Genomic DNA, 17192 nt, shown 5'->3' on the forward strand with positions numbered 1-17192 from the left:
AATTTTACATGAAAAGAAAAAGCCAAAAAATTCAAAGGTGTATCATTTTAGTGTCAATTTCTATCAAAATGTATTATCTTCATCGGACTAGAGTAGGGTAAAGTACACCAACAGTCACCAAACTTTTTCAAAATTTCATGTAATCTACTATACTATTTTTTGTGTCAAATGACTCGCTAAATTCTTAGAAGTGTCCAATTGGGCCATAGCATCTATTTTATTAGTTAAAAGTGACAGAATTTTGTGGCAAAGAGTGGTTCACTATATTTGCAAGGGATTTGTATTGCAAGTTATCATGACATTGATCTTAGAGCTTTTGGAAAAATAATAGAAGTATTTTAGCAAGAAAATAACTTAACTACGAAGCCCCAAAAAACAATTACAGTTCTTTAAGGAAATATTTCCCTTTCTAATCACACATATTTTCTAGTTCTTGTTTAACCATTAAAAAACACAATATTTCCTTAAAAGTTATGCCATGTTTGTTTCTAAACTTTTTCTTTTTCTTCTTTAACATAAATCCATTTATTTTCAGGCTAAAATAGTTCTATGATTTTTCCAAAAAGTTTGTGAATGCAATGATGACTTGTGTTGTAAATCTTTTTTCTAAGAAAAATTATTTTTCCATTTATTATCTTTAATTTTAAAAAAATCCAAAAAAAACACTAAAGGTCACGAAACGTTTCTTTTGTCTCGTTTAACTGAAAAATAGATGGAATAGCAAAATGAACACTTTTAATAATTTTGTGGATCAATTCATGACAAGAAAAATGGTATAGCTACCTAAATGAGATTTTACAAAAGTTCAGTAACCAGTGGTGCATGTTACTTAGAGAAAATTTCCTCATTCATCAACTTAAGAAAAGTATGGTAACAAATTTTGTACTTTGCTCGAATGCAAATCAACATAATGTGTTCAAATGTTATAGATTCTTGCAATTGCCTATCATTTTTTTCCGTTCTAGAAAACTTCCTCTCTTTCCTCATATTGTACCCCCTAAAATTTCAAAATGTAGTAATCTACCTCTAGTCAACAAATGAAAGTTCAATTAATTTGAGCAAAAAAGAAGCGATCAAAGGAGACAGAGAAAACAATAACTGATATCTTTTTTTTGAAATACATGGCACAGTAAAACATTTACAATTTGCTTTTAAATGCTCATCTATATTGATAATATTCTTAGGTTTAATTCCACTTTGCATCCTTCAACTATATCTAAATTCTCACTTTAGTCCTTAAACTTAAAAATGAGACACTTTAGATGTTAAACTATAAATTTGGCCCACTTAAGTAACATCATTAAGAAAATGAGAATGATTTTATGTCTAAGTGGTGTACTTTAAGGACTAAATTGGACAATGTTAGATACTACTTTGTAGCTGTCTTTATGATCTATTATCAAGTCCTCTCCAACAAAAATATGTTTTAAGATCAAACTTTGCACATCTCTAAGATTTTCCCCTTCACCTAATCCACTCTCGATTTTTTTTAGGGTAAAAAACAAAAAAGCCCTGATATGATCCGGATCTCCTACTCTAGTCCATGAAGATTTCACATGCTCAAGTTATTCAAGTTCCAAGTTGTGTCGTTTATTTGGTGTTGTTAAGCAAGGGTTTTAATGTTAATTACCTTGCTAATTTAGTTGTTTATTTACTTTAGTTATTCGGCCAGATTGTGTCTCAAGATGGGCCGACTTTTTGTTATTAATTTTAGGGAAAATAAGTGATTCCAAACACATTAGAATTTTCTAGACAATTCCAAATAACTTTAGGTTTGAGTCTATGTAAGGCTATAAATAGCCTATCTTCTCCAATATTTTGGAGTTAATCACATATTACAATAACAATGGTGAGTTAATCACTTTCTCTTGTCCAAGAGGTTTTCTTTGAATACTTGAGAATCTTTTTAAGTTATTCGATCTGAACTTATCAATCAAGTACCTCCTTGATTGTAGCGTTCTTTTACCTACAAATTTGGTTCGTTATTCGAGTAGTTGCAGGTTGAGATATTATCAACATTGTTCGTGGTTCCTAGGATTAAATTGGGTCAAGTTTCTCCGCTGCCAAACCTTTGGTAGAGCTGTAATGGAACCGGGTAGCTCGCGAGCCGAGCTCGACCGGGCTCGACTCAACTCGTTTACTGAGAGAAACGAGCCGAGCTCAAGTTCAACTTTAGGCTCGTTAATAGACGAGCCGAGCTATGCTCGACTCGTTTAAGCTCGACAGGCTCAAATAGTAGGGTCATTAACGTCATTTCATTATGTATTTGATACTTTTACCTAATTCATTCTCCATTTCTTGCCCTAATTTTTTTCTTTCCTCTTTCGATCTTGCCCTAATGTTCATTTCCCAAACGAGCTCGATAAGTTCGGCTCGATTTTGAACTCGAGCTTGAGTTTTTGATCGAGGACACCGAGTCCGATCTCGAACAGCTTGTGAACTCGAATTACTAATCGAGCGAGCTCAAGCTAGCTCGATTAGAGGTTCGAGTCAAGCTCGATCATCATATGCTCGAACTCGATCGGCTCGATTAACAGATCTGCCTTTGGTGTAGTTGTCTAGATCATGTCGATGTACGTTTCGCATCAGCTGGTAATCAGAGTTAGTTGACAACCACCAGGTTATATCTTTTTTTTTCTTTTGTGTTTGAGTCGTATCTTCTTGTTTTCAATCCAGATTCTTACGTCAAAAAAAAAAAAAGTACTGTAGCATCGTTATTGTTTATCGCTACTATAGCGATATATTCACCGCGTCGTACTGTTCATCCGAAGTACTGTAGCGATACTATTCATCCAAAAAAATCTGTTTTGCATAACTGTGTTTGTTTCTTGTTTTGGTGTCTTATTATATTGTTCTTAAAGTCTTGTGTTGTTTAGAGTCAAAAAAAAAATCTGGTCGCTATTTTGTTCTTGAAATCAAAGTAGGGTTTTTGTTTAACAAAGAGTTGGGAATTTTGTCATGTCTTGCACTAAAAGAGGCTGTTACATTAATTCTTGAAGTTCTTTACAAATTTACCTTGTTTTTTGGAATTCTTGACATCTATCTTGAAGTAGTGGTTTGGTTCTTGAAATTCTTGTAATTCTTGAAGCCATGATTGATCAAATCTTGAACAAATAAAAAACCTAATTCTTGTTTCTTGAAGTGGGCTAATCTTGTGCAAATATCCAAACGAAATTCTTGTTTCTTGTTGTGATCCAAATTGAAAAAGAAGAAAGAGAAATCTGATTGCTTTACAAAAAAAAAGAAAAGAAAAGAAAAAGCAAGAGAAAAAAAAAGAGGAAATAAAATCAGATCACAAGGAGAAAACAAAAAGGAAACCAACTTGAATTTGGAAACCAATTTGACTTGGGTTTGCAAAACAAATCCTAGTTGCACTCAAATTACCAAATTCTGATTGGTCACCTTTATAGCCGTGAAGAACCAGAAAATCAGCCACTAAACCATCCAAAAACAACCCAAGAAACCTTACTTACAACTTTCAAAAAAAATGCAGCCTAATACAACCGGGTAGAGTACTTCTAGGATCCAAAAAAATCTGCCATCTTGATTCTTGTTTGGTCAAAGTTAGTATTCTGTCCAGCCTTATAAATTGGTGTTTTGAGTCTTTTTTTAGATTATTTTTTCATGTTTAGAAGTGTCCAAAAGGAGTCCAAATCAGTCTAGGATTTAAATTAGTTGTTAGCTTCCAAATTGAGTCCTTGTCAAAGTCAAACACTTCCAATTCATGGGCTACCTTTCGCGGACTAAATCTGGTAATTTTCAGCGAGTTTCCACAGTATTTTTTAGTCACTTTAACAGTCCAAACAACCCTCAAATTCCAGCCATTAATACGCCATACTTTGGGAAAAACTTGAGTGAAGTTTGGTTGAATTTCTTGGAGAAAATTCTGATTTCTTCAAAGGAAGCAATCAAGTGAATTGAGAAGTGATTGGTGAGAACATTAAAGTGTTCTAAACACTTGAGTGATACACGAGGGTGAGGGAAACACGTAAGGGAGTGAGTGAGGCTTTTTACCCTAACATTTGATTAAGTTTTTTCAGGGTTAATATCGCTCACGAAAACGACCTTACCATTGCGCAATTGGCATTAAAAATAGATGCCATGTGGACTGAGATACAGAGAAGATTTGATCATAAATTCGAGTCCATGCAGGAACTAATCAAAAAAATGGATTCGTCAAGGAATTCCTCTAAGAAATCTGGAGGGAAACAACCTTTGAATGAGTCTAGTAATTCAAATGTGCACACCAACCTTGAAGATTGGGAACAAAGGCCAAGGGAACATAAACATAAACCGAAGCGTGAGAATGAATCTCTCAACAGGAGGGGTCCCATGCAATCTACCTCTTTAAAGCCGATTTATACAAGAGGTGATAAGAAAGTTCATTCAACATCTTCTAGGCCTAAAGCTAGAGTTGAACCATCTCATGATGAGTCATTTGGGAGACATATCAACATCTTCTACACCAAAAACAAATGGAGTAAAATAGATGCTATCAAAGTGAGTTTTCTAAGGAGGAGGTAGCTGAGCCTATTCCTAACAAAGGCGTATCTTATCCTATTGAACCATTTGTTGAGAAGGTTTATAATGAGAAGACAATCAAAGGCATTAAGCTAGAAAAAGAGAAGGGAAAATCTGATGAGATGGGTGGTAAAAAGGAAGAAAAAAAAGAAAGTGAGCCGGTTTTGAGCAAAAATGTGAGGGTTTATTGTTTTCCTAACGAACATACCTTTTCTTTTGTGCAGATTAAGCAAAGTCAAGTGAAGTTAGTCATGCCATGCTCCATCCCAAAGTCACTCGTACAATTCACTAGTTTCCATGGAGTTTGACTTCTAGGAGTTAAATCTATTTGGGAACACCTCATGGAACAATTTCAATTCAAATCTGTCCATACCAAAGGGGGATTAATTCAAACCCACCATGAAGGGAGAATTCCAAATTTTGACTCTCATTTGCTACCTATGGTTCATTCATCATCTTTACCTTCTTTTGAGTATAATTTTCATCCTAACACTTGTATTTCTCATGCAAATTTTGAAGGAAAGTGTAAAATGGTAGCAATGCCTTCTCAAGTTGAATCAATTGGTGGAAGGAATAATGAAGTGTCAAAGGGAGTTTTCGCACTTAAATCTTGTTCTATACCTTCTTACCATTTAGTAGATGATGTACCATTGCTTCTTTATCCAATTTCTGATTTGTCTCAAGCTGAAAGTTATTTTGTTTTTGTAGGTTGTAAAGCTGTCCAAAATTTTTCAGTTTTGATTAAAGACTTGCAACCTGATTTCGTGCTTATTCCAGCTAAAAGTGGTGATCTTTCATGCTTATTCACACATCCAAAAGCTGGTGGCCAAGTGCTCAATTTGTCAACTTCAACTTGTGCTAGTTCGAGTAACCCTCATGAAGCGGAATTCAATTGTTTGCTACCTTATATGTTGGAAGATGAGAAATTGTGTGTCATGCAAGATCCCAAAACTGTCCTCCACAAGTTGTTTAGTGCCTCATCCATGCAACAAGTTGCTCCTATTTTATCAATGCAAGATGATCCAAATCAATGTCAACTAGGGCTAGATTTTACACCTTTGCACAATCAAGGTCCCAATGTGAAAATCCATGACCAAAGGCTAATTAGAGAGTTTTGGATTGCAACCTGGAATTTTCACAAGCCTTACACAAGCAATTTCCTACCTTGGCGCATGTCCTTGTTTGACAGCCTCATGAAGCTAACCAAAAGGCATTTAACTTGGCTCGTGACCCTTCATTTATTTCCAACGTGGCTGCCCTTTAATCGCACCGTCGATTTGTGGATAAATCGCTTTCAAGAGGAGGGGAATGATATGATCCGGATCCCCTACTCTAGTCTATGAAGATTTCACATGCTCAAGTTATTCAAGTTCCAAGTTGTGTGGTTTATTTGGTGTTGTTAAGCAAGGGTTTTAATGTTAATTATCTTGCTAATTTAGTTGTTTATTTGCTTTAGTTAATTCGGCCAGATTGTGTCTCAAGATAGGCCGACTTTTTGTTATTAATTTTAGAAAAATAAGTGATTCCAAATCACATTAGGATTTCTAGACAATTCCAAATAACTTTAGGTTTGAGTCTATGTAAGACTATAAATAACCTAGTTTTCTCCAATATTTTGGAGTTAATCAGATTTTACAATAACAATGGTGAGTTAATCACTTTCTCTTTTCCAAGAGAGTTTTCTTTGAATACTTGAGAATCTTTTTAAGTTATTTGATCCGAACTTATCAATCAAGTACCTCCTTGATTGTGGCGTTCTTCTACCTACAAATTTGGTTCGTTAATTCGAGTAGTTACGGGTTGAGATAGTATCAACATTGTTCGTGGCTCCTAGGATTAAATTGGGTCAAGTTTCTCCGCTACCAAACCTTTGGTGTAGTTGTCTAGATCGTATCGGTGTACGTTTCGCATCAAGCCCCCTGTGATAAACCTAATACACAAAAAAGTCCTCTATGGTTTCAAAACATACAATATGATAGCTCATACTTTGAACTAAATTGTAAATGTGACAGAATCCGTTAAACTTAATGGAAATGATATATTGGAACCTGAAAAAAAAATTTATACCTAATTTCTAACAAATATACTTGTTCTACCCGTTAACCCTCAATTCTCTCTTTGTAGAGAATAAATTATATCAGGACATTTTTCTCATTTCGTCTATTTCCGTTAAATTTAACGGATTCCATCACCTTTAGAACTTAGTTTAAAACATAAGATATCGTGTTATACGTTTTGAAATTACAGGGACTTTTTTGTATATTAGGTTTACCATGGGGACTTTTTATTTTTTACCTTTGTTTTATTATCCATGCTTTAATTCTTTTCTTGTGTCTTTTCCCTTTTCTTCTCTTATTGTCAATCCTTCCTTCTTGTCTCTGTTTTTCTCTCTTCCATCAATATCTTTTGAGTGGTCTTTGATGCCATAATGACAACATTAATCCATAGTAACTATTTTTATAAGCCTTACGAAATATAGAAATCTATGGTTTAAGTGACAGAAATAGACTAATAGATAATCCACTTCTTTGATTTTAGAATTCCCATGTTTGTGTCTATCATTTAAAAATGTGGCTTTCTATAGGTGAACCCTATATCTTTACTAAAACAATAGATATAAATACTATGATAAAAATTTAACAAATTTTGACACATATTGAAGGCTGTGTATTATAACCAATACCTCCATCCAAATTCGATTTAAACTTATCTAGGCCATCAATTACATTATGCAGTTTCTCTAACAAGTGTAACGAACTCCAAACACATGGGAAAATAGAGATCCAAGGCCTTTTTCATTATCAGTGCCAATTGTTCTGTGAAATATATACTATACTACCATAAATATTGACACTTACATTTTAAAAAGAAAAGGGCACTAAGACAATAAAGTGTCAAAATAGAACATCTCAAACATATTGTAATACAGTTTTTGCTTGTTGATATCTGAATGTATACATCTTCTTCTTATTATCTAGGGTTATTATCACTTTACCTCTTTAATGTTTGGTGTCACTATCAATTTTTTCCTTAACATCACTTTACCCCCAAGATTAACGGTCAAATTTAAAGAAATTTGTTAACTAAAGTGAAAAGATATGTTTAACCCTTATAATTATTATCACTTTACCCCCCATAAACTATAGTTTCATTATCAATTTATTCCCTAAAGTTTTTTTGGCAATTTATTTCACCATTAAAGTTAAAAAACTTTAGAAGAAAGTACCCTTCTCTTTGTATAATAAAAACAATAAAAAAAATTTAGAGTGACTCTTCTCCTTTTTAGTATCAAGAAAAAAAATCAAAGTATTAATCTCTTTTTTCTTGACAACCTTATTAATACTGAAAAAAATAGAAAGATTGGGAGGGAGAGATAGAGAGAGAGGGAGAGAGAGAGTGCTCAATTATTTTTTTAAAAATGCAAATAAGAAAGAATTAAATATTTTTGTTATTTTAAAATTATTTTACTTTTTGTTTATTTAAAGTAATATGATAATGTTGGACTCTTCTTTATTTTCTTTCTTTGTAAAATCTTATTTTTTGTCTCCTTCTCTCCTATCTCTTTTTCTTTTCCTAGTACTAATATGTGTGAAAAAAGAAATTTGAGAAAATTCTTTTATTTTTATATTTTTGAATCTCTTAAAGTGAAAACAAAAGAAGAATAACCATTCGAATTTTTTTATTTTTAATTATATATAAAAAGGGTAAATAGATTTAACAATTTTTTTACTATACTAGTTAAATTAACGATGAGGTAAAATGCCAAGAAAATAATGTTAGGAATTAAAGCGATTGTATTACTATAATTTAAAGGGATAAAATGAGGATAACAATGTAGTAATGCTATTTAATAAAAGGGTACTTTTGTCCAAAAATTCTTAACATATTAAGTTGAATTATCTATGGAGGTGAAGTGATTAAAAGATAACACTAGGGGGGTAAACTAATAGTAGTGATATAGTTTAAGGAGGTAAAGTGATAATAACCCTATTATCTATGTCTGTTGCACTAGTTCATACATTTGTGTGGTGCAATTTTAATTGACCATTGTAGAAAATTCCAACTCTGGAAAGGGGGAACAGCGGATTGGGGTTGTCGACCACCCAAGATTTTTTTTTTTTTACATCCCAGTATCATTTGTTTTTAAAGAAATCCATAGTAGAACTAGTTTTGGCCACATTAAAACATGTTTTAAAATTAAACTTAGCCTTCGTACCGTAAATTTTTCCGCTTTCCGCTAATTCACATCCTCATTGCTAATTCTTCCCCTTCTTCTCTCCTTCTTTCCTTCTCCCATTTTGTTCTCCATCAATATCTTTTAAGCCCCTTCCCTCTCATTCACATCCTCATAGCCAATTCTTCTATTTCTTCTTCCGTTGTCCTCCATCGCTATCTTTCAAATAGTTTGCAACTGACTCCATTATCATGACTTTAATCGGTAATAACAAATTTTATAAGCCTTCTGAAATATAGAAATCTAAAATAAAAAGGACAGAGGGCCAAGTCAAGGGTTTTGTCTATTGCTTTTTCTCACAGATGCTCCCACGCACTCAATGACACACACTATTATATAGATCAATATAACCCCATTCCGGCATTTTCACAATTTAACATAACTTTCTATTGAGGATTAATATTTGTAGAATGCCTTGAGGCATTTTGATAAGTGTATATTTTATGTATTTTTAGTATGTTTTATTAATTAATTTTGATTTGTTTTAACTACTTTTATAACTAATTAACTAGGATTCTAATGAAAATATGCATTTTGTGGTTTAAAGTGTAAAAGTTGCATTTCTATGGATTTTAATGGTGAAAACTTCATGTTTTTGTAGGTTTAATGATTCAATCATCAAATGGCATAAATTGAGAAGATAATTGGATGATTGATGATGGTTCGAAATGATAAAAAGAGAACACGAAGTGCAAAATACTCAAAGGATGAAATGCAAGTTTTCTTTGACACCTTGTACTATTTTGGCTATATCTTGAGTTACAACCATTGGATTGAGGTGATTCTTGAACCATTTTAAAGATAAGAGATATATCTATAATTGGATGATTGATGATGGTTCGAAGTGATAAAAAGAGAACACGAAGTGCAAAATACTCAAAGGATGAAATGCAAGTTTTCTTTGACACCTTGTACTATTTTGGCTATATCTTGAGTTACAACCATTGGATTGAGGTGATTCTTGAACCATTTTAAAGATAAGAGATATATCTACAATTGGTATGAAGAAATCGAAGTCCATTTTAGTCATTTTCCTAGTCAAAATGTTGAAATACAGAAATGCAATTTCATTGTTGAAAGCTAAAATAGATTCCTGACCAGATGAGGGTATTTTGGTCATTTCTCTGTTCACAGAGCTCCAAATTGGATGATTCTTGATGCATTGTAAAGCTAACTTAAAGGACTACAACTTTCATGTTTTGTACAAGAGTTAATTTGGCCTCCATCATTAAGAAAATATCTATTGAAGTGAAAACACGACCCTTGAATACATGGCTTGAAGTTGCATATTCCAAGGTCACGTGTTCCTCAATTTCAACTGCAACTTGCTCTGCAACTTGTGTTTTGTTCACACAAGTTTTTTGACCCATTTTCCTGCAAGAATATCAGTGGAAACAACCCAATACAGATGTAAAAGAAGCTTTACAACTCAAATCTAGCTTGTTTATGGGTTCAAGAGGAATCTTAACATGATTTAACACTTTGTCTTTTGCATGGAATTCCTCTATAAATAGTAACCTTGGAGGACATTTTTATAAATTTGAAAGGCTAGAGAAACTCCACAAAAATGTAGTCTTCACTAAAATTTCCTTAGTTCATTAATTAGAGTAGTATAGTATAGGTAGTGTAGTTTATCCTTCTTGTATTAGTAACTAGATTTGGATGAAGATTGAGGAGCAAAGATGGAGAGGTTGATCTCATATGACAAGGATGATATCTCTGCTACTATTTTCTCTCTTGTATTGGATTTCATGTTTAATTATAATACAAGTTTGGTTTTGTGTTTTTATCATGATTAGTTAGAGTTTATGCCTAGAGTTATGGATGAACTTACTATATCTTGTTAGTGATGTTTACTTGATTATTTGATTTGAGCAAATTATTTATCATTTTTTTCTAATTATGATCAACCAACCATTAATTGTGATAATCTTAAGGTGTTAAATTCGCAATGAGAATTGGGATTTAATACTAGTTCAAGGAAGTGATAAACTCAGGGAGTACACTCACGAGAGTAGAGGTGCATATATGTGGCCTTGTTTCATGTAATTTCATAGAAGAAATGAGTTTGTAGTTAATTTCATAACCACAAGAGTAGGTATGGCTTAATTACAAGTATAGTTGATTCACTACGAGAGTAGGTTTCACATACATTAGGAAAAATTTCACCATAACTAGCCAAGATAATAGCATTCACTTAACCGGTAACTTTACTTCCAAGAATAGTAAGGAATTCCATACATCTAGGAGCTTTCTATTGTATTTTTGTTACTTTTATAGTGTAAACTTAATTTCATGTACTTGTGATAGTCTAAATAATAAAGGAATTCGAAAATCACCTGTAATTGAAAATCCCTGTAGGATCGACACCTAATACCCCTTTGCTCAATAAACGACTTGTATACTTACGAAAAATTATGTGTGGGGTATTTAGAATTTTATAAATGTAAAGCTTGATTGTGGATGAACTAATTGTATATGTATACCCCGCGCACGTCACATTTGTTAGACAAATCCATTTTCTTATAATTTCTATTAACTGGTGGCAATTTAATACTAGCTATTTTAGGGCTACAGATATATAATTTGTAAAGTTTTTACTAGTTTCTTGGTTTTCTTAACATTAACATCCATATTTATATGTAATTGTAATACAGGCTTACACGAGAAAACGGATAATTGTTTTGCAATGTTTTTCATTTAGTTTTCCTACTTGGAATACTAATCCCATGGCTAGCAATTGCTAGAGGCGAAACTCACAGATAATTTCATTTTAGTTTTGATTTTTCATTATTTAAGTGCCACTAGTAAGGAATTCTACAGTCCATAATGAATACCATATCATTGGTTTAACATGAATACCATGACGTGGCTTTGCTTAAGTTTAAGACATGGTGCAGCTGCAACTACTTGGACGTCCATGTCAGCGGTGATAATTGGTGATGAAATTTCGATTATGTATTTAGGCTCAAAAGATAGCAATCAATTGGTAGACAAATAAAGGTATTTACTTGGGAAAAAAGTCCAAGCTGTGGATAGTTGAAGTATGAACAAATATTTTCAATGAGACAATGAACGAAGATCAAACACTAATGAAATGGAAGACTCTAATTGGGCAAGCAGTTTGAATTCCAAATAAGTGTACATAAGATTTACTCTAAAATTATCACTTTGGATAAAGTGTGCTGCTGGTTACTATACTTTGTCAAAATCTAGATCTCATCACTATACCATTTTTCGTATCAATTTTCCCCTAAAGAAACTCCTGAAAGTCTATTGGCTATGGATGGTTTATTTTCACACACAATACATACTCAGCAGCTCACTTTCCACTACACAGCTGCCACAACAACCTTTTTATTTTTTCCTCCTTTTTTAAGCTGCCACGACAACTTGGTTTACGCAGAAACTTGATCCTCTAACTAAGCTGCCATATTCATCATATTATCTTCTGCTGATGCCTGATAGTACTATACTGTAGGAAAAGGAGGCACTGCAGTCTGCATTTAACAGGAGGCAAGAATAATGCAACATCACTCAGATTCTACATATCTGCTGCATCTATTAATTTAACAGAAAAGGAAAAATGAAAAAAAAAAGATTCATATGGCCACGTTTACTCACAAAGATCTTACTCATATGATGCACCAGTTGATAACAACCTGGTAATAAAGAGCATTGTTGGCCTAAATTGAGGATCAACATGTAGATAAGCTCTTACTAGTTTGAGAACGGATTTCAGATTCCTTTCAATTTCTTGACTGGGGTACAGAAGTCTTTGGTCGAGCAAGTCTTTCAGTTCTATGTTTTCAGGCTTTGAAGACATTAGATAAGCAATCAAGTCACCAGGATGCTTTCCTTTGATTACTTCCATTGTCAGGACCCCAAAGCTATAAACATCACACTTTTCAGTTACTTTCATTGTGTAGGCAAATTCTGCAAGGTACAAATGGAAAATCATGTTGTGACAACATGTGATCATACCTGAATTTAATAGCAAAAAAAATTGATGGCAAGAAAGAAACATTTATTACCTGGTGCAACATATCCATATGTGCCAGCAAGAGAACTCCAATTAGATGAATCTATTTTCAGAAACTTAGAAGTACCAAAATCAGAAATGTGAGCCTCATATTCTGGATCAAGCAAAATGTTGTTGCTTGATAAGTCTCGATGTACAATTGCTGGTGAACAATCATGATGCATGTAAGATAAAGCATGAGCTATGCCTTTGATGATTTTCAACCTCTTCTGCCAGTCTAACTCCATAGCTTCTTCTTCCATGCTCAAAATTTTTGCCAAGCTTCCTCTTTCAAGGTACTCATAAACCAAAAATGAGTGCCGAGAATTTGAGCAGAAGCCAAAGAGTTTCACAATGTTTCGATGCTTGATTTCTGTCAAGGCCTTTATCTCATTCAAGAAACTTCTATGCATCGCCATCTCAGGCACGTGGTGAAGCTTCTTTACGGCTATCACATCGCCTGATGGAAGCTCTGCTCTATAAACACTTCCATAACCCCCTTTCCCAATGCAAAATATGTCATTGAACTCTTCTGTAGCCATTACTATTTCTTTATACAATGCTTTCCCGTCATAAGAACATACAGAAAAAAAATTTCCCTTCTTCATATCCATATCTTCTGTTCCTGAACTTTTTCTCCATTGATCATGCAATCTGAGACCACCATAGAATGCACAAAGAAGTAGGAATGATCCCAGAAGAGGACATAAAATTGTGACAAGAAGTTTCTTCTGCTTATCCTTGACATGCTTTTTAATCAACGGGGAACTTCCACAAGCTGGTAACCCTGTAATATTGCCGCATAGACCTTTATTTCCCTGTACTTCCTCTATGGTTAAATTCATAAAGGCTCTACCACTTGGAATTGGACCCTCTAAATTATTGAATGAAATATTAATGTGCAATAAACCAGGCAATTTTACCAAAGCCTTTGGGATTACACCAGAGAGGTTATTGTGTGAGAGATCCAATGTTCCCAGATTTTGCAAACTTTGGAACTCAGATGGTATCTCTCCTGTGAAGAAATTTCGACTCAAATCCAGTTCAGAAAGTTGGGTCAACTTCCCAATTTGGAATGGAATCTTTTGGGTGAAAATGTTGTTGCTCAAGTTCATGTGAAACAAGTACCTCAAATCTCCCAAATGTTCTGGAATAGGTCCATTAAAGGAGTTTGTGGACAGGTCTACATAAAGAAGTTTTGTTAGCATTCCCAACTCCTGAGGCATACTGCCAGTGAGTTGGTTGTCATGCAAATATAGATTAAGCATAGAAGCCAACTTCCCAACTCCTCTTGGTATCTCCCCAGATAAATAATTTGAAGAAAGATCAAGCGCTTGTAATTTAGTTAAAGTTCCAATTTCTGGAGGTATACCACCTGTGATGTTGTTCTTTCCAACCATCAGGGCCGTCAAGATTTTGCATTTTCCCCAGTTGCTAGAGAGTTCCCCATAGAATTCGTTGTCCCGCAGATCTATGAAATCCAGGAAAGGATAGATGCCAAACATTTCCGACAAGTTACCATAGAAATGGTTCCCATTGAAGCGGGCCCTAATTAAGCTTGAGCAATTTTTCAAGCATCTAGGGATTGGACCTGTAAGCATGTTCTCAGATACAGTAATAATTTGGAGGGTTCCATTTTGACATAGTAGATCTGGCAATGGACCAGAAAACCGATTTTGATCCAAATCCAAAACTACCAACTTTTTCAGGTTTCCAAGCTCTTCTGGAATTGTACCAGAAAATTGGTTCTCTCGGAGATGCAATTCATTTAAGTTACTCAAATTACCAATTGAAACAGGAATAGAACCATTAAGTTGGTTCTCACCTACTTCCATTTTGGTAAGGAATTTGAGACCACCCAAATCTTTTGGAATTGGACTTGAAAGTTGATTCTCATAGAGATACAGATGAGTTAAATTGGTCAAATTACCCAGTGACTTTGGAATTGCACTGGTAAGATTATTTTGATACAACATAAGAAACTGGAGTGAGATCAAATGTCCCATCGCTTGGGGAATGGGACCATATAGGTGATTTTGGAAAAGATATAACTTCACTAGCTTGGTGAGGTTGCCAAAAGTGGATGGAATTGGACCTGTTAAATTGTTGTCCTCCAGAAAAAGTTTAATCAAATTATGCAGAGTTCCTATTCCTGATGGAATTGGACCTGAAAGTTGATTACTATCGAGATCTAAATGAGTTAAATTTCTCAAGTTACAAATTTCAGGTGGGATTTGTTCTGACAACTCATTAACTGAGAAATCAAGATGAATGAGCTTGGTCAGGTTACCTATTTCACGAGGTATGTTGCCAAAGATCTGATTCTTGCGAAGATTAAGATATTCAAGATTTGGGAGGGTTGAAAATGGGAAGTCATAAAGGCTACCTTTTATGCTGTATTCTGAGAGATTCAACTTGCTGACACTTCCATTAATGCATGAAATGCCAGCCCAAGTGCATGGTTGGTTGGAAGAATTCTTGCTGCTGATGGATTGGAGGTTCCACGAGGCTAGCAAGCTATTGTTCTGGTTTTGAAAACTGGCTTTCCATTTCAAAAGACCAGCCGCCTCACCAGCCGAATCTGAAGCGACACATTTGGCTTTGGGATGAGATGGTGGGAAAAGTAGGACCATAATGAATATCGACATAAATTCAAAAGAACCCATGACTACTTTCGAGTTCAACTCAAGTTTGCGCAGGTTGATATGTGTACCGCTAATGAAGCCAGTATTTATCCTGTCTTCCCGGATGTACAAGGAAGACTCCTGAGGTCTCCTTGTTCTGTCCTTTTCTTCTTAATTTTCCATTTTTCTTTTCTTTCTTTCGGAGATTGAAACAATTCTGTTACTGATTTAATGCGATGAAATGTCTTGATGCAATGAAATGTCTTGATGAGATTGAACATTTTGATAATCTGTTACTGATTTAGAAAATATAAGGATGACTTTCCTACTATATCTGCAGAAGAAGGCGACTCGAAGTGCCTTCTATAGTCTAAGAGATGGAGTAGCGGTTACCGAATTCGCAAGAATGACGATCAATCTACAGGCTAAGCTACTTATGGTATAGATCTGTATTTTCTGGAGGGGGATTATGCTTAATTATTTGGTTTTAGATTTCATGAAATAGAAGTGAGAAATTGCCAAAAGATGGAAAAAAAATTTTCCAAATCTTCATTGGCAGATTTAGTTGGTCATAGTGCGTCAGTACTTGCCCAAATAGAATTAAGTTGGTAGTGATATCAAAACTTCTCGTTTGTATGTTTGATTTCCAGTATTTTTTGCATCCGCCCGCCCTTTACTTCTGATCTCCTGTTAGCCAACGGCATAGACACGAAATGAGATTAATTTGGCCAGAACTAGGAGAAGCATTTGATTACATTCAAAATAGTTTGGGACTAATTATATTGACTTCAAAAGGTTTTTTTTTAGACCAAAAAGTTCAAGAAAACTAAAAACCCAGATTCTTAAGCAAACTAAAGGTTTATTTTGTCATGATAGTGGCGAGCCAGATTCTTAATGTCACTTTACACACCAAAGGAAGAAACTAAAAACCCGCAAACATGAGTTAATTAATGGATTGCAATTTTCCTCCAAAAAAAAAAAAAAACATTTACGTTTTCTATCTGTGAAAGCGTTTTTTAATCACCTATCTATCTCGTGTACAACAAATTGCTATATTACAATTTTCTACAAAACTCTAAAAAATAACAATTCGAACAGGCTCTTTGCTAGATAATGGCAAGTTTAAGAATAACCAAAGAAAACGTCATTAAACACAAATTTGTAGATTAGAGAAAGGTTAACATGATGTTTGGAGATCATTTGGACAAGTTGGCCTTGATGTTTCTTGTCTTGGTGCAGGGTAAGACAGTCAAGCACGGGATCAAGGTGGTTATTAATTGCCAATTGAACTTGCAGAAAGATGGTATGCGATTTGTGCTTTGTAGCCGATACAGAAAATCTGCGAATCAAAATCGCGAGTTCAAACGAGTCAAAGAAGACGACTAAAACATTCCAGGAAGTGGAGACTCCTTTTAATTTAGCTCCTCTTTTTGGATAATTTCTGTTTTCTATTGATTCTGCAGGACTTGCCTGCGACAACATGACTAGGATCTATCATGAAGGGCCAGAAAAACAGAGCGTAATTTGTCTTGCTGATAAGGTTTTTTTTTTTTTCTTTTTTGAGGCCAGAAGAAAAGAACGTAATTTGCTGAGACGGAATTAGACAAGTGGAAAAAAAGAATTATGATTCTCTAGGTTACTTATCATAGGGAGATGTTGATGATGGAGTTGTAGAAATAATAATTAAGTTCAGTACTTAATAAATAATGAAAGGCACCAGTTTTGTTTCAAGCAATTACAAGCATCTTCTACCCGAAATATGTTGGGCGATAAAAAATTTTTAGCACAATCT

At 34.2% G+C, this 17192-nt stretch overlaps 2 protein-coding genes across 2 annotated transcripts; both read right to left on the reverse strand.

The window, feature by feature from the left end:
* Nucleotides 1–12464: 12464 nt before the first annotated feature.
* On the reverse strand, nucleotides 12465–13721 carry LOC113765987 (MDIS1-interacting receptor like kinase 2-like; the record flags this gene model as incomplete). Its single annotated transcript, XM_027310220.1, has 2 exons — nucleotides 12790–13721; nucleotides 12465–12691 (listed from the first exon to the last, which is right to left on the reverse strand). Coding segments are annotated over exons 1-2 (1059 nt in total), but the record flags the coding sequence as incomplete, so codon positions are not given.
* A 54-nt stretch (nucleotides 13722–13775) lies between these two features.
* Nucleotides 13776–15442, reverse strand: LOC113765988 (MDIS1-interacting receptor like kinase 2-like). The gene is made up of 2 exons (XM_027310221.1): nucleotides 13905–15442; nucleotides 13776–13791 (listed from the first exon to the last, which is right to left on the reverse strand). The coding sequence occupies exons 1-2, from the start codon at nucleotides 15440–15442 to the stop codon at nucleotides 13776–13778; spliced, it is 1554 nt and encodes a 517-aa protein (XP_027166022.1).
* Between the last annotated feature and the right edge of the window lie 1750 nt (nucleotides 15443–17192).

Source organism: Coffea eugenioides, chromosome 3 (assembly GCF_003713205.1).
Source record: "Coffea eugenioides isolate CCC68of chromosome 3, Ceug_1.0, whole genome shotgun sequence".
Classification (NCBI taxonomy): Eukaryota; Viridiplantae; Streptophyta; class Magnoliopsida; order Gentianales; family Rubiaceae; genus Coffea; species Coffea eugenioides.

What these genes read in the sequence shown, in the direction of transcription:
- LOC113765988 (XM_027310221.1), bottom strand. Translation starts at nt 15,442, where the DNA reads ATGGGTTCTTTTGAATTTATGTCGATATTCATTATGGTCCTACTTTTC.